The sequence below is a fragment of the Linepithema humile genome, chromosome 4, assembly GCF_040581485.1.
Source record: "Linepithema humile isolate Giens D197 chromosome 4, Lhum_UNIL_v1.0, whole genome shotgun sequence".
Lineage (NCBI taxonomy): Eukaryota > Metazoa > Arthropoda > Insecta > Hymenoptera > Formicidae > Linepithema > Linepithema humile.
The window spans coordinates 24,268,926-24,286,540 of record NC_090131.1 but is presented as its reverse complement, the minus strand read 5'-3'; the positions used below and the strand labels follow the sequence as shown (position 1 = coordinate 24,286,540).

General features: G+C 35.6%; 3 protein-coding genes across 6 annotated transcripts in view; 2 read left to right on the top strand and 1 right to left on the bottom strand.

Moving 5' to 3' along the window:
- Gprk2 (G protein-coupled receptor kinase 2) overlaps nucleotides 1-12,897 on the bottom strand; it is an 87,492-nt gene extending 74,595 nt beyond the window's left edge. The window contains exon 1 of the transcript XR_001100833.2: nucleotides 12,511-12,897. The gene's annotated coding sequence lies outside the window, so the exon portion shown is untranslated. The remainder of the gene's footprint in view (nucleotides 1-12,510) is intronic.
- On the top strand, nucleotides 460-6,409 carry boss (bride of sevenless). 4 transcript variants are annotated; one of them, XM_067354281.1, is made up of 9 exons: nucleotides 460-1,485; nucleotides 1,783-1,911; nucleotides 2,253-2,747; nucleotides 3,437-3,946; nucleotides 4,263-4,514; nucleotides 4,587-4,754; nucleotides 4,962-5,302; nucleotides 5,532-5,765; nucleotides 6,022-6,409. In XM_067354281.1, exons 1-9 carry the CDS (start codon nucleotides 1,353-1,355, stop codon nucleotides 6,316-6,318), a joined length of 2,559 nt encoding a protein of 852 aa, XP_067210382.1. In that variant the 5' UTR covers nucleotides 460-1,352; the 3' UTR covers nucleotides 6,319-6,409. The 4 variants fall into 4 exon arrangements, with proteins under 4 accessions (XP_067210382.1, XP_012222884.2, XP_067210383.1 ...); XM_012367461.2 differs by having other exon boundaries at nucleotides 4,266-4,754; XM_067354282.1 differs by lacking the exon at nucleotides 4,587-4,754.
- Nucleotides 7,714-12,509, top strand: LOC105672496 (synaptic vesicular amine transporter-like). Its single transcript, XM_067354300.1, has 9 exons — nucleotides 7,714-7,874; nucleotides 8,108-8,279; nucleotides 8,349-8,558; nucleotides 8,926-9,192; nucleotides 9,285-9,325; nucleotides 10,043-10,189; nucleotides 10,518-10,839; nucleotides 11,095-11,314; nucleotides 11,858-12,509. Exons 2-8 carry the CDS (start codon nucleotides 8,186-8,188, stop codon nucleotides 11,310-11,312), a joined length of 1,299 nt encoding a protein of 432 aa, XP_067210401.1. The 5' UTR covers nucleotides 7,714-7,874; nucleotides 8,108-8,185; the 3' UTR covers nucleotides 11,313-11,314; nucleotides 11,858-12,509.
- Nucleotides 12,898-17,615: the final 4,718 nt, after the last annotated feature.

Genomic DNA, 17,615 nt, shown 5'->3' with positions numbered 1-17,615 from the left:
TAATTTACCTCTTTTATTTTATATTTTTATTAAGTTTAATCTTTCTTTCTATTAAAGAAATTAAACTTTACATTAATCTGTTGAATAAATGGCAGACTATCTTGAAATGTTTATGATGGCGTATTATAACATTCGCTTCATAATTCAAGTTTAACTCTTTTTTTATTAAAAGGATTAAACTCACGATCGCAAAGGTGCGGTATCGTGAAAAACGGACTTGCAAAAATTTATTTTGTTCCGAATATTGGAATCGATCAAAAAATACCAATAATAAAAAATATCCTTTATACACCGATGTATATTTCAGTTTTGTATAAACAAAAAACCTATTTTCACGCGGCAGCATTTCGCATGTCAAAAAACATACATCGAATGTCAATTGCATATTGTGTTTAGTAGCAACGTAACCATATAATTCGTTTAAAAAATATATACATAGGGGCGACCCGACAGAGATATGGCTTCCATTGGTCGTGTTAAACGCAGTACCGCGGCGACTCTTAACCTCGCACATCGCAGACAGAAAAGAAATGCGTAATGCGATCGTCACGACGAACTGCTAAGGATGAAAATTATTCGAAGGAAAATTTTGTGAAGCAACAAAAGACGTTAATGTTAAGATGTTTGTTCATTAACAAACATTATTTGTGAGATACAATTATTCAGAAATGGTGAAACTTTTCGGGGCGATAGAACTCTTCAAGGACAGTCAATCACGAACAAAAATTACGCTGGTGGAGTAGAGTTTTTCAGAACAACGAAATTATCCGTGGGAAAATCGATGCTTGCGACTAAAGTGGCAAGTTCTTCACCAAGAGTAAAATAGACCCTGACGTACGTCTATAATCATAAAAATTGGAGCAGCAAAGCTAAAGAGGGTTGACGCGTGTTTCGTGCCGATTGTCAAAGACCAAAGTGATGCTTGACACGCGACTGAATATTCAATCAAAATTGATGACTGGAAGGGTAAATAAAATTTTCGTGAAGAATGCCCTTCATGCAAAACGATGCTTATCGCACTGACATGACGTCATCCAAGATTGAATGCTGAATACCGATCACTAATCGGCTAATTACAGAAGTAATAGAATTGTTATTAAGATGTTATTAAGATAAGAGAAATAATAGAAATAATATCAAACAGCGATGTAAAGAATTATATAATCTCACCATTATCTCTTTTTGCTTCTAATCTTCGTAATGTTAAATAAATAAGTAATGAACTAATGCGATATGTATTCTACAAGTCTTCGAAATAATATTATTGATGAAGACTATAAGCGTATAAAATAAAAGTTAAAACAAAAAAAATGTTAGAGATTATTTAATCATGTTCTACGATTAATTAAACGATGGCAAATGATATGCTGCTCAAGGCTTCGTTTTTGCTGAGTGTGGTTCCGTTAACTTTGACTACGGACGAGCAAATCGTGTGCTCTAAAAACAGCACGATATTGGAGACCACGGGTGATGCTATTTTAACCGGTAAGCCGTCAATTTATTCCAATCAATTTGATCTAAATCTAAAAGCTACTATACATGATTTATGCTTAGAATAGAATTGGTTATCTAATTACAGCGTATTTTACTAAATTTTTAATTATGTATGCTGTGTAAATAACGTTATACATTATTTGCAATCAAAATTGTTTTCTTAAAAAATCTAAAAATATTTTATAAATTTTAATTGAATATTTTTACACGTGTAAATAGAGAAATAAACAAGTTTTACATTCTCATTAATAATTATTGATATTTAATTAATTATTGATATTTAATTAGTCTTCGTGGACGCCAATTATGGACAGTATTGCAACATATCATCAGTTAAGGGTCTCCAACAAATATCAACGGCGCTACATGTAGTGCGGACTTTGAACAAATATGACTACGTACCGGGTGTGAAATTGGGTGAGCAAAGTAAACTTTCCGTTATCCATTTGTCAAACAATTTACTGTACTATGCAATGACAAACAGAGATAATTGTAAATAATTATAAATATGCGTCTAAGTAATTATTTAAAAATCGTTTTAAAAAATTGCAAGCAATGACTAACATAATAAGTTATTCATTGTATCAAAATATTTTAAATAAAATTCGAATTAAATAAACATATAAACTATTGATTGTGAAATATTTTCGAGAATGTGTCATTTCAAGTATATCTGTAGTAATTATTTGCATAAATATTTTTGGTTGAGGCGATCCTTGAGGCATAAATTCTCATAAATTAACGCATCTCTTACACAGGATTAAGATTCCTCGACACGTGTCAAGATGGGATTACGGTGTTCAGGCAGGCTTTGCGAACAGCGGTCGAGCGAAATTGCGCACCGGACTATGAGATGGGCGTACTGGTGCCGTTCCAGTATGGTCCTACAGTGGATTCCCTACGCTATTACGGCGGTTTGCTTATTAACACCTACGGGGAACGGAATTTCACGGAGCCTACAATTGACATTTTAGCGCACTACCTAAGCACAAGGCACGAGATCGTCGATCTAGTGCTCGCCAATGCGAACCACATTCTCGATCGTTTCCTGAAGATCACTAGAAATGCCGGTGTATGCGTAAAGCGACATGACAAGCATGTCAACGATAATAAGGACACGAACGTCACGGAAGCAGTGATAATCGCGATCGGCGATGGAAGTGACATACAACAATGGCTACGAGAGAGCGAGAAATCGAAGGATTCCAAGAAGACGTGGCTTCTGTTGCCGCTCGATAATCCGGACATTGATGGTAAGTAATTTTAGGCGTCTACGAACGATGAAAAAAAATTACAAAGGACAATTTATTCCTCGTGCGCTTTTATTTTATAAAATAAAATGTCATTTTGTTAAAAGAAGAATATTTTTGCGGCACCTTCATATTTCTTACCGCACTTTATCAGTGACTATTTATTTGCGGTAAGAGACAAGAGTTGCTAGATGTTGATTTCACCTAAACTACGCCATTTAAATAAATATTGTAGTTTCGAGCTCGTAACAGTAGTTACATTACCCAAGTTTAATCGTAGTAGTTGAGAGTTAAGAGGCAGTTTCACCAACGTCGCTTAACTTTAACCTTAGTTTAAGCGATCCTTTGTTTCTGTCTAGAATTAAAACTAAGATTAAACAACGAGACAGTTAAATTGCAATTAAGGTCAACTGATGTTGCTAAGGTCATTAAATTAATATACGCAAATTTCAAATCACGCGACAATAAGTTTTAATTTTGGAGCAAAACGCATGTCGAGAAAAAATTTATTCATATCTTAAATTTTTTTTTTCTAATAATTAAAAATTTTTATTATATTTATAAATATGTAACAAGTATTATATTTATAAATTATTATGTTATTACTTGAACGCTAATCATAAATCTTACACTGAAATTAGCACACGAGAAACATTAATCTTTTAACGCCGACAACATCTTAAACTTTCTAGATCTTATACCATCCGGATCGTACATCATCAAACCGGAAACTCCTTTCTCCGATTTCGGCGAATTCTCAAACATGGACGAATTTCTAGAGAACACTACAAATTTCGCAAACTACTCTCCGTATCTCATCGGTATCGGCGGAGCCGTTGTCGAACTAGCAGACGTTCTCCAGGACATTCAGAAAGGAAACTGGTCTATCGATGACGAGGAGAGTTGTGTCGCGTCACAGTTTCATCCAGAATCGAGGCGTGAAATTCGTGATTCCGATGTCTACAAGGCTCTGCACATACAACCGAAATCGCACTCGGTAAAATACGTCGTCGCCACGAAGACGCAGCACGGGCTCGTCAATGTCGCTTTCTACAAAATTGAAATGTCTAAGTTGCGCGTTCATCCGGAGAGAATAATATCCGAAATGCCAGGGCTCTGCTTGGGCAATCTCGTTGGGAATTGCGAGAACTGCACGAATTTTCGTGGGCGCTCCGACACGCCTGTTATTGCGAAAGACAAAAGTAAGATAAATAACATAAATATAATTGCTGCCAATAATAATGTGCGATGCATTAGACACGAATAAAATTTTCATAAGATTTCTACCATAGAATTTAAGTTTCTTAAATTTTCATAAATTTCTTTTTATTTGTTAAATTTACTTCATCGCGATCTCTTGAAATCAAAATTGTATGCTCGCATTCTATTGCTTGCATAATTGAAGGAAATCAACTCGATTGCTTCGATTGATTCAAATGATCAGATTGTTTTCATATAATGCGCAGCTTTCCAAAGAGACAATATATACGTATCGAAGAGATCAATTCTACGTTTCAGCAGACGTCACCGGCAGAAGCGTCCTCAAGAACACCGTCTACGTTCCTATTTTCCTGATCGCTATTGTGTGCGGTACGCTCGCGTGCTGCGTCATCGTGATCTTTATTGTCCGCCGTTTCGCGACCGACGAGATGCTCGACGGCAATCCGACCCTCACGATTGTCCTCATCCTGGCCAACATGTTTACCTTGCTAACAACGCTGCCCTTCTGCATGACGGACGATTATTTCGGCACGGAGAATCTCAATGCTCGTAAGATTCTGCTGACTACTCTCGCATTCGGCCTCACGTTCTCGATCATGCTCTCGAGAGCACTCTTTCTAGCCTTGTCCTCGGGCGATGTTTTCATCGCTCATATTAACGGATATCTGCAGAGTCTCATGACGTTCTTTATGTGCGGCGTGCAAGTCGCGATGTCGATTATATATTTCGTTCTGAATACCACGGAATCAGCCGTTATCGTCAGAAGCCCTATCTTTCTTGCATTATTAGGTACGTTAGTAATAATTTTCGTAAGTAAGCTGCGATTTAAAGATCATAGTTTCGTATATAAATTATTTTGGCATTATTTCTGCCTGGAAATTTTACATGATTTAATTTATTTTCTTTTGCTTCTTACATACAAATTAAATTTCTTTTTCCTTTTGCTTAAATCAACTTCATCAATCTCTCTAAATAAAATTCAAACTTTGTTTTCAGGATACGACATGTTTTTATTGCTTGCGCTGTTCGTCGCTTGCTGCTTCATCACGCAGGTACAACGCAACTATCGCGAGGGGAAATTTTTCTTCGGCACTGCCATCAGCTTGCTGGTAGTATGGGCGATATGGCTGATTTGCTTTGTATTAATGCAGCCGGAGAATCGTGACACGATTGTCTCCTTCGGCACAATCGGCACAGCTTACTCAATTATCTTCGGTGTCTTAATACCAAGAGTTTATTATATGACCACGCATCCCCTTAGAAGCAAAAACCCCGGACAAAGATTCGATCCCATCGATATATCACCCGATTCGATTGTCAACACGATCATCAGACAGGTCAGAATGCTGCACGTATCTGATTATTAATATTTTTAAGAAATCAATTTTAATAGAAACTAATTTAAAATATTAATTTTGTGATTCTAATAATTTGCATTATTAGTTGCTAAAATTTAATTAATAATTGAAGAAATGTTTTATTTAATTTATATTGTAGAGAGAAATAATTCAATATGTTAAAAACAATTTAATTTTTTTATGAATAATAAAAAAGCTCAATTTCCAGTCACGTTACTCCTACGATAACGTTTATCCTGCTCATGAAAGTCAAGTTCCACGAACGCCACCGACATGTTTGGATTATTACGGCAATCCAAGCCCGGGCTCGAAATACCACGATCGATGGAGAAGTGCGAATCACCGCGAAATGCCTGGCTACAGTAATTACGGATTTCAAACGGAAATGAAGGAGATCGACAGTGCTCACGTCGCGCCGCGAACACGCATTGAGAACAAAGAGGTAAATAATTAGACTGTGAAAGTCTATTTCAATTTCTATAGAAGTCCAGATTTAATTAACTATGTCTCTACATAGATAAATAATAAGAATAATAAGAAAATTCTAGATAAAACGTTATTTTTGTTGTAACATGCGCAACAAATGAATAAAATATGCGATTTATGTTTCATGTTAATGATCAAATTACGTGAAAATTTTTCTAATTTATGTGTATAAAAGCGCGAAAGTTATTTTTGACATTCTTGTAAATTTCCAGTCTCTAAGAAATCTTGAAGTGGCACCAAATGACGTCATTTACACGCAGCCAAAAATCTATAGATCGCAGAGGATAGTTTTGGGAGAAAACAGCAATATAAAAAGCACTTGTAATAGACATAATTTGTCACCTATCACTAAACCACATCACGAAATGTATCCTATAAGATATGCTAGCCCAATAAATATAGCGAGGACAGAAAGGATCAACGAGGAGGACGAGGACGAAGACGAAAACGACGAGGAGTATCGGGAAGATCAGGAGGACGAAGACGCCAGCAGAGTTACCCGCTTTTGACAGTTTTACCTAATTTGTATTCATTTTAATATCCTGCGTTACGAAAAAGCTTGTAAATTTTTCATCAAACAAATAAATAACTTTCTAATTAGACACTTAAGAAAAATTGACAGTTTCCAAAACTTTTAAAAAATTAAAGTGACTGAAAAGTTCATCAGTAAACAAAGTATGTAATTTGTAAGTATAAGATTCTAGTTCTCTATTTTTTTTTTTAATCTTCTCTCTGCTTAGTAACCTTGAGTATTTGAAATTTCGTTAACCATCGAATTCTATTGTAATTATTGGCGAACTCGCTGGCCAATTCGAGGACGGAAGTCCGTCACTGCATTAAGCGAGGCGGACACGAGCGGAAAGCTGCGCCGTGTGCGGCACAGAATCAATTTGGCGTGTACCTCAACGCCAAAATTGCATTATGGTCGATCGTAATTTCGCAAGCAGGGTACAGGTGTGTGCTCCGCGAGAATATCGATGACGAGATAGCGAGATAGCGGGTGCACAACAAAGGGACTCGCGAAAATGAAGTTTGCGCTCACCGCAGTGTGACGTATGAGAGGACAATTTGCCGTCTGCACGAACGTTTTTCCTTATCTTATTTCTCTCCGATATTAAAAATGTAACATATAATAAATTAGATGTTGTACACGTGATCGTCTATATTGTTAACATCTCGAGTTTGAAGATTAAATAATTTAACAACTTTGCAGTTAATTTTTCATTAACAAATATCTGTTTGGAACATTAGAAATCTTGTAATAAAAGTACAAATAAATAAATTTTTGCATAAATAAAATTTATCTGTAGCAAAATAATTAAACTGAGCTTTCTTATCAATTAAATTTATATTATAAATTTTAACTTCTCAAGAATGTTATATTTAGAAATTAATTTTCAACTTTTTATAACTTAGAAATGTATTATTTAATAATAAATAAAAATAAAGTACAGTTGTACAAAAATCGCTGATTTTACCGTTGAGTTTACCGTAAAACTCGATATTAAAGTAAAATTCTAGATTCGTAATATTTTCCAATTTCAACTGATCATAGAAACTTCACACGTTCGAAAGAAATACACATACGTGACACTCCGAAAATTCTATCAAACGCGCGCAGCTTGTCAGTGTCGTCGCCACCGTTCTCCGATGGTTTACTGCCATATGCGTCATGGTTTATTTCCACATCATGAGACCACCATGAAAACCGCGAAAATCAGACCGGCTGGCGACGGCCGATAAGCCGCTATAATGGAGATAAATCGAAAAGTGCATCGGCTCGTGAAAGGGTGCGCCATTCCAGACCAACCTTCACGTTGCCCCCCATGAAAAAGCTTCTGCGCAAGGACGAGCTTCAGCGGCTATAAAAGCCCGTACGAGACTCGTCTGCTTTCCAGTCACGTTTAGAGCCGCCTTTCAAGTGACGAAAAAAAAAAGAAAAGTGGAATTCGAGCTACTTGAATTACGTGCGCTTATCAGGCCGAAACGAAAAAAAAAGAGAGAAAACGAAATTCGATTGCCGAATTTATCGACATTCGAAAGGAAGATTCGTCCTGACCGTCGAGTAAATAGATTGAAGGAAATATAGACTAAAGAACAAATAATCTCAAAGAACAAATAATGGAATAACGGAGTTTCTATCACTTAATTTACACCTTGATTCTCTTCTCGCGAATCTTTTCTTGAAAAATTCAATTGATTCGATATTGAATTAATCATGAAATTGTTAATTTAACCGTTAAATTATTCAATATAAAAAATTGCAGGAATAAATGCATAATTTTCATAAATTTCTAGTTTTTGGCTAAGTTTCTCTGCGAATACATTGGCTCAATCGATCTTGTTTTCATCCTACATCGAGATCGATGATCAAGGATGAGATTGAGCGATCTGAAAAACAGTCGCGCGATCACCGTCGCGGTGGTCTATCTCAGCCTCTTCCTGGATAATGTCCTATTGACGGTAGTCGGTAATTAAGAAAAAGAGAAAGGGACGAGTCTCGGATTTAAACAATTCACTGATTCGGAAAATGTTTCAGTGCCAATCATTCCCGATTATCTGTGCACGCTCGACGCAAATACAACCGCGAGCACTGCGGAGGACGAAAACGGTCGAGTAGGATTACTGTTGAGCTCGAAGGCTCTGGTCCAATTAATTTTGAATCCCGCTGTGGGTACTTTTACCGGCACCCTGGGCTACGCTAAACCCCTCTTTCTCGGAAATCTTAGCCTCTTGCTGGCTGCTTTGCGTAAGTTATGAACGGCACTTTTAATTGCATCGACATTTCCTTCGACAAATAGAATCTTGTTCATTTCACAATTCGCGGAAAGTCTGTGATATCAGTAACGATATTAAAAGTTTATATGATAAAAGGAGAAACTTTATGTAATTTACATGTTACATTTTTCAAAAATATTCTGAATCAATTTATCAAATATTATAAATATTGTTTATCTTAAATTAATTTCTATTTTGTAGTCGATTTTCAATTAGATAAAACTTCTGTTTAAATATTGTCACATACGTGTTTGTGGAAACACTGTTTATTATTTTAGCACCGAAAGCAAATTAACAAACAGCATTTCTGCAAATTCGATTTCTCGTTGTTGTCACAGTATTCGCCTTTGGACAAACGTACGAGGTGCTGTTTCTGGCCCGGAGCATTCAAGGTATTGCCTCGGCATGTATAGCAGTCTCTGGCATGTCTTTGGTCGCATCTCAGTACTCCGAAGAAGACGAAAGATCTAAAATCATGGGTTTCGTCCTCGGCAGCATCGCGCTGGGCGTTCTCCTCGGCTATCCGATCGGTTCCGTGCTTTATGATCTCGAGGGAAAAATGGCACCTTTTCTGTTGGTGTCCTGCCTCATCGTTATAATAATTTGTAAGCGGTTTACGAAAAATCATAATTGTAAAGTAATTTCCGTTCGTGCCTATTCGAAAATAATGAAATGTCGAACCGTGTTATTTTCACAGGTCTGCAAATATTAACATTAGATATTCAAGCAAACGTCGAAGTGAGTACAAAACTTATTGTTCAACACAAAATATAATCAAAAAATAATTTTCTATAATACTATGTGAAATCTAGTTTCAGAAATTATAAAACAAATTAAAGCTAAATTTCGAATAATAATAAGACGTAATCATAAAATTAGCCGAGTGTCATGTAAATCGAAATTTTTATTTAATGTATCAAACATTTCTGTTCGTATTTCTAATTTTCTTTACTAATGTAAAATTAGTTGCAATAATCATTTTAATGATTGTATTGCTAAAAAAGATCAGAAAAATAATTGAACCATGTTTGTGATACGTTAATTAAAGTTATACGCTACTTCAGGCTAGCTTTTAAATTATTACGTTGTAGCATCCGCGGTTCGGCTCTTACTTTCTTTTTAAAACTTCTTCCGATTGAATATCCAAGAGCCATTTCATGTTAAGTTTTTTCCAATTCAATAACGTAAAGTAAAATCTAATTTGAAATATGTGCAATTTACGAGAGAGCTTTTCGCGAAGCGCAATTATCGAGAGTCGCTCTCAAAGAGTGATTCCAGAATCTGTTATACACTTCCAAGACTTTTTACGAGCTTGAATTAGTATTAATGTTGTCATTTACATTATGCTATATTTTTTATGATTCAAATATAACAAATTATTTTTTTATCTTACATACAAATGTACGATTTTTGATGTACGATTAATTAAGTTTTCTCATTTTTTATATACATCAGCCGAGCGAGCAACAAAGTACCTGGATGCATTTATTATCTAATCCACATATCCTCATTATCTCCGGTGCTATTTGGTGCTCTACGTCGCCGATGGCGATACTGGAGCCTTGCTTGCCGATTTGGCTCCGGACTCGTATAAAACCCAAGGTTTGTGATAATTATTTCATAAAAAAATTTAATTAACGACTATCATCAATTTTGATTATCTTCCAATATTATACAGCAAAAGTACTATCATCGCATATATATTGTAATCACTGCTGCGATTAACGAACAAAGCATTCTTATCAAGATATCAGGAATCAATTAAACTACAGTTAAAGTCGGCTAAAGTTCGTTAAATGGAGCGTAAAAAAGTTCAAAACTTAATTAAAGTGTCTAGATAACGTTCGAATCGATGCCAATTGAATGCGACTAATTCCACAAATTCTTGAAAAATGTAGGGAAGCATTGCTTTAATTAACGACCCTTACAGAAATGGCAACTGGGCACGGTATTCATACCGGACAGCGTGGGCTACTTAATTGGGACCAATTTCTTCGGCATGATAGCGTATCGTTATGGGCGCAGCAAAGTGGCAATCCTGGCTATGTTCGTGGTTGGCGTTAGTGCCATTCTCATACCATCGGCAAACACAATGTCGCAGCTAATATTCCCGCATTTGGGCATGGGTTTGGGCATCGGCGTCGCCGATGCAGCTCTAGTACCGCTGCTAGCTAGTTTAGTGGACCGAAATGGCAATTATGGGCCAGTTTACTCGATTCAACAAGTGGCTGTCAGTTTGGCTTATTCTTTAGGTAAAATATTTCAACCAGAAAATTAAGACATTTCAGATATAAATAAAATTCATATCTTTAAATCTTAAATTGATATCTTAATTTCGTAAACGAAAAAATTTGTTTTTAAAATAAAAACCAAATTTATCTTAGACTTATTCGAGATAATTTCTAAATTCAATATCTGAATATTCTAAAAGATATAAATTGATTAATAATTAATTTATATATTATTTTAAATATTTAGATTCTAACCATAAATTGCAATCTTTACAGGACCTATCACGGGCGGCGAAATGGTCAAAGCCGTCGGATTCCCATGGGTTATGCGCATCGTGGGCATCGTAAATATAGCGTACTGTCCGTTGTTAATATACCTCACATTGGAACGAAAGAAATTGTTAATCAAAAAGGAAGAACAGAAGGATTATGACACGTTTCAGAAGCCGATCACGTCGTATGAAAGATTTCACGATTCCGACGACGATCTTTGACGGTAAATAGAATTCATTTAGTAACATTCGTAAGCTAATATCACACTGATAAATCCGAAAAAGCTTTGAAAATTCAATACAAGAATTCAATATATCATTTCTACAAATTAAAATCTTCAAAAAATTATAGTTATATAATTTTGTTCTTTAATAATTAACTACACGGAAAAAACACTTTGAAAAAGATCGAGTGCTCTATTGACAAATTTTAAAAGTCCAACAAAATTTATTTTTAAATCTTTATCTGGCACAATTTTTTTAAATAATTTACTTTTTGATAATAATTATGTATATATAAATATACATAATCATATATACATAGTATAAATGTAACTTGCTTGTTTGCCGATCAATCACTAACAAAAATCTATTAAAATGTTACGCCTCTTGTAGACTCAATACGCGACAAGCGATTACCATATAATTATGTGTTGCGAGACATTGTCTCCGCTTCAATAGACAACCGCGCGGCATCAAATATCGTTAAATCCGCCTTTGGACGCCGCGAAATAGCGTCTGGTAATGTTATTGTGTTCTCAATTAAGCGCGCCATGCGGAACCAGGTCTCCGTCATATAACTAGTAACCAAGTGAATTATTGGCTGAACAACATCCCCGGAGCTGTCATCCGTGGCACGACGACGTTCCTCGGATCGGAGAGCAGGAATTCGCTGAATTCATGGGAGTGGTAGACAAGACGGATAAAGAATGCGCGTTTCCGATAGCGGAAAATGACAACCTAACGATCGATCGACCGATGCAGCCAGTTCCACCGCCCCTCGCTCCTCTCTGAAAGCTTATTAATGCACTCAATCTACAGGGAAATTCGCTTACGTTGCATTAACGGTGCCGCTGCACCTGCTGCAAGCATTGACTTGTCATTAGCTTACGCAGATCGTCGTGCCATACACATCGTAGTCGATCAATGCGTATCCTATTGCGTTTCTAAAATTGAATCCCGTGTGTTAAAAAGAATCTAAATGCAAATCTGAATATACATGATTTGCTTGCATACTGAACACAAATAAATTTGTTATTTTCATTTATATTAAATTTATATTATATTATTAAATTTTATAAATATTTATATCGTGTGTGCTTCTCTTACAGTATCGAGCCGTTATATTCATCGAATTGCTCGAATTGCTCGATCGCATAAAGTTTCTGAACAAATAATAAATAAATGATAAATTATTTACCTTAATGTGTTCCTCAAGTCTGATGCCCCTCAGATTCTCCTCAATGATCCATTGATGATTGCTCCTTCATTGCACTTATAAGCATAACGACTTATTACGATCGCGCAATATTTGATATGAGATTAAGCGATATACATATATAAACGCAAACTTTGTCACATGACAAAGAAAAAACTCGAGAAACACATAAAATCGCACAAAATTATAAATCATTCGACACTCGCGACGTCTGGAGCAGGCAAGCAAACGGCAGAAGGGAAAATTACACAATTAATTTTGCATGTCACGGCTATGCTAACAATAAATCTAACGTACTTTTAAAAGTTTCTATGCTTTCTGAATGTATATGTATATATAAAAGATAAAATTTATCTGCGTTTCTCAAAGCGTGTTTAGAATATTTTATCTCGTCTTGTAACAAACAAACAAAATATACATGTTACAATTAAATATACATATATATATATATACATATAAGAATACAACATGATTTATACTGCCGTCTACTTTGTCTGAATGTCGTCGTACGAATGGTAGCAAAGCAAGGTGATAGCGCGCGAGCAACAGCGCGCGTACGCTATGACGTAGGTACACAAAAAAACAAAAACAACAACCGAGTTGCACGTCTAAGTATTTAGGTACTCGCACGTAACCAGCGCTTGTTTATTTTCCTGGTGATCTAAGATACACGTACATACACACGTGTGTTGTCTACGCGTAACGTATCTCTACCATGCGCACTTTCAAGCAAAGCAGGCAGCAATAGAAATCGCAACAAATGTTATAAGATTATTTCTTAAAAGTAATTACCGATTTAATGTTTGCATGATTAATTTTAACATGATTGCATTTGCATGATTGATTTAAAACGCTAATTTAATTAACGATTAGCGACTCAGATGTTTTATTTCATTTAAATATATATTTTTTATCGTAACTTCTACATTTTATTCGTTCGCTATAATATGAGATAAACATTTTGAAATGAAAATATCTTATTTACGCAGACAACAAGACTCGTTCTATATCATTATTTATATTATACATTTCAAATATATTATTATTATTACGAATATTAGAATATTATTTTCGAGGAATAATTGTCAAATTCACATATCGCGCAATTAATTAGCTTCTACAATTAGTGATTCGAATATTTTGTTCCATAAATTTTTAATTATAACTTATATGTTTTATTAATTTGTTATAATACAAAATAGTAAAATGTCTTAAACGCAACAGATACCATGCAAAATTAACTACACAATTTTTTTTTATTTTCCTGTATCGTCATTGTCTATTTTTGCGAATATCAAACGGATCGTAGCAATTTCACACGTTTATCGAGTTTGTCCTTTATCATGATGTGACAAAGTTCGCATCGGTAGAGTGGTCAATATTGGTTCATCTCATACCAAATATCGTACAATCGTAATTGTTGTGGTTTTAAGTGAAGGAGCAGTCACCAATGGATCATTGAGAAGAAAAAGAGGAAATCTGAAAGGCCTTTAATTTAATGGAAGAACATTAAAATAAGTAATTTATTATTTATTTATTTGTTACTTGATTCGATATTGTAAGAAATATATGATAAATATATATTTATACAATTTAATAAAATTTATTTATTGTGTGTGTGTTGATTTATCTGACTATAAATTGTTTTAAATATTAAAATTTATTTAACATTAAATATTTATTTCCTCTCAATTTCTCTCATTCTCTCAATAACTCTCATATTTTCTGTATTTTTTCTATCTGTTTTATTCTCTCTTATTTTCTTTTATAGTTTTTCATATTTTTATTATTTACAAATTATTGATGAAAAAAATGTTAGGTGAGAAATATTTGTTATCAATATTTTATAAACCAATTTTATCAAATGTGTTATATAAAAATGTTGATATTAACAACATGATATTTTTGTAAAACAAGCAACTTTTTTGTCTGTGAGCCCTGCTTCGTATAAAATAATATAAAAAATTAAATAATCTACATTTTCCTTCTGGTACTTTTATTTTTCTTTGATTTCTCCGGTTAGACTTTTGAAAATATAATACACTTGTTTATTACTAAATAAATATTTGTTTTTCCATTCATTTTCGTTATTTATCGAAAGCTCACGCTCTGCTCCGCATATCAATGTTGTTTGTATAAATTGAATTGTTCCTATACATATATTTCCGCGATTTATATAGAGCGGCGTTCCAACTATATTTTTCTCTGAACGGACTAATGATTTCGGTTTGTCCGAATAAAGGAACGTAAATATTGGTTAAAAGTTCAAGAGCGCATAGATAAATCCCGACTCTATTTTCCTTGAGAAAAGTCGGAGGCGTAACGTAAACAGGCGAGCGGTGGTGTTTGAGGGATTTGTAAACGTAGCACGCGGGGAGAAGCGAAATGGGGCGTGACTTTGCGCCCCGGGGTTTATTCGGTGAACAACGCCGGTCGTCATTAGCAGCGGTGTTGGACTAATCGCACCGCCGCCGGGGAAAGGCTAAATGCAACCCCGATGTATGCATACGCGCACATACTCTTCTAAAAATGAAGCGGACCCCTCGGAAAAAATTGCACATCAATTTAGGGCAGTGTTGAATTATTAATAATATATAATTAACGTTATTAATAAATTAATCGATGCTAAGTTGTTGCTACAACGTAATATATCGTTCGACGTTGGTTCTCAAATTTATGTTGTAAGTGTGTTGATATAATCATTCGTTTTGACAAAAATGGTTATGTACTAATCTTTGATCGATGATAAAACGTTTTATCTTTCTGCTATAAGAATTAGTGGCTTTGTTAGCAGCAAATTTAAGTATAAATAAAAATATAGTTTGGCAATTAGTTTTTGACAAAAATGAGAAAAAATAATCATTCATTATTACTTTTTACAAGGCAATCTCCTCTACTTTGCAAAAAGATATATCTTTTCGCTTCTCTTTTTCTTGTCCTAATTTAATCCGCAATTTTCTCTGAGAGAACACAATCATTTTCACCATTTTATATAGGTATGCTTTCGTAATTAGTCGAAGAGGTTAATTCTGTCTGGACGTCGTAGCGAGCCAATAATTAAGGCTCTGGTTAAATTATATCCTATAAATAGAAAATCGATGTGTGGTTGGTATGCTGTCCGACTCTAATCCCGCACGAAATAAAGCGCGTCGCGCAAAGTGCGCGGCACAAAGACTCTCTCGGCCACGTCGTTAGCAGTGCTAGGGTAAGTAAAGAGAACCGTGATAAAACACAGGCGACGGCGACGACGACGACGACGACGACGACGAAAAGTCAACGACTGAAAGGGCGAAAGAGCGCCACGTATATTTAATGGAAGAGCACGATGATGGTCCAGTAATTCGACCGCCCCCGCATGCCGAAACGTTGATGGCCTCGTCTGGTGACGCAAAGCTTCGAAGGTAGTGCCGGTAAGGTAAATACGAAAGAATATATCCAGTAATAATAATCGCGTGACGTACAGACGAAGAACGGAGACGGCTTATCTTATATAATTTTCTTCATTGCACATACATCATTACATTATCGTCAAGTAATTACAAGGAATATAAGGAAAATTCCACTCGTCGTGTTCGTGCATATTTTTTTCATTTTTAAATAATTGCTCATTTATCTTGTAACGCGTAATTGCTTTCTGTTTAATAGTTCTGTAATCATAAAATCCAGGTAATTTTAATAATTCTAAAATAAACATGGATGATTTGTTCCTGTTTTAACGCAACGCGCTCTTTCGACCTTCGCGAACGGTATCTTTATTGGCTTCTTCGGCGAAGAAGCCTTTTCAGCTTTAGACATTTCTCTCTCGCGCGCGCACTGCCCTAAATTCTGGTCGCCGTTTCCCCGTCTTTGTATTCCACGAATGTGGCGAAGATTAGTGGCGCGACGTTGCATGAAAGATCGTGGAGTAAACCCCGAGATAAAGCGCACAGCAGCCCTCGTCGTCATCGTCGTCGACCCTGAGCGCGGAATTTAATGCCCGCCCCCGCGCAACCCCTGACCTCTTTCCTCCTCGTGATCGCTAACGAGTCATTCAGCGCGCATCAAATCTCGATGGCCCTTCTCGCGCGTTTTTTTTAACCCGCGGCGTCGCTGTCTTCTCTCTTTCCATCCTTCGCCCGTCTCGTTCCGTTTTCGAAACCATAACTCTGGCCGGAATCCAACGAGACCAGGGAGACCCCGCAATTGTCGATGTCCCTGACAATCTGTCCACCTACACATATCGGCTGTGCCGCACATATTTTACCGCGATACGCGACCCCGCAGGCACGACTGACCAACATGCACAACTTGAAAATTCAAGAGCCGAGAGCATCAAGATCCTAAATCCTCCGAATCCTCGTTCATATTTCAGCATTATCGAATAAGAGACAGAGAGAAGAAAATTTCCAATTCAAAAGTCCGAATTGTAAGAGAAAATGTATGTTTTATAATTTTATTTTCATAAAATATCGGAATTTTTAAGCACACAAAATCGAAAACTTCTTCGTATTTTCGTGGTTTGATAAAAGTCTGCATATAAATATTTATTTTAACATTTATAGTATATGTTTCAAATACCTTAAATAGTTTTTTTACTTTCATTTTATGCTTTTGTGATACTATTTTTTATACGAAATTGTTTCATGATGTTAAATCCAACTTTTAGATTAGAAAATGTTGCGCAAATACGAAGTAACTCTATCACTTCGGTATTTGCATACTGGTAGTCCTGTAATTAACGATAGGATTTCGCGAATTCTCGCAAAGGAACACTTTGTCAAAGTCTTATCTACGTAACGAAAGGAAGAAACTCAATCTCGTTAATCCTGTACAGAAATTAGAATGGGGATTAAAGTCAAATTACGGACAAATTACAGATGAAAAAAAAGGAAAGAAAACTCAAATAAGGGAAAATAAAGCCGTAACAGCCTCGGCTAAATAACCACGCTATATTTCGTCTGTCATTCACGAAAACACTCGCTTTTAATTCAGGATAATCAATCGCCGACATCGTCCTAAAAAAGATCTCGAGAAACGGGGAACACAGAACGTAATTTAATTTCTCATCCTTATATAACGAACGTATGTAAACACATAGATTTCGGCGT

Excerpts from the sequence above, each read along its gene's own strand:
- boss (XM_012367460.2), top strand. The coding sequence starts at position 1,353 with ATGGCAAATGATATGCTGCTCAAGGCTTCGTTTTTGCTGAGTGTGGTT. Across the intron at positions 3,947-4,262 it reads TGTTATTGCGAAAGACAAAA|CAGACGTCACCGGCAGAAGC; the intron begins GTAAGATAAATA and ends TCTACGTTTCAG. Across the intron at positions 5,766-6,021 it reads CACGCATTGAGAACAAAGAG|TCTCTAAGAAATCTTGAAGT; the intron begins GTAAATAATTAG and ends GTAAATTTCCAG.
- LOC105672496 (XM_067354300.1), top strand. The coding sequence starts at position 8,186 with ATGAGATTGAGCGATCTGAAAAACAGTCGCGCGATCACCGTCGCGGTG. Across the intron at positions 9,326-10,042 it reads ATATTCAAGCAAACGTCGAA|CCGAGCGAGCAACAAAGTAC; the intron begins GTGAGTACAAAA and ends TATATACATCAG. Across the intron at positions 10,840-11,094 it reads CAGTTTGGCTTATTCTTTAG|GACCTATCACGGGCGGCGAA; the intron begins GTAAAATATTTC and ends CAATCTTTACAG.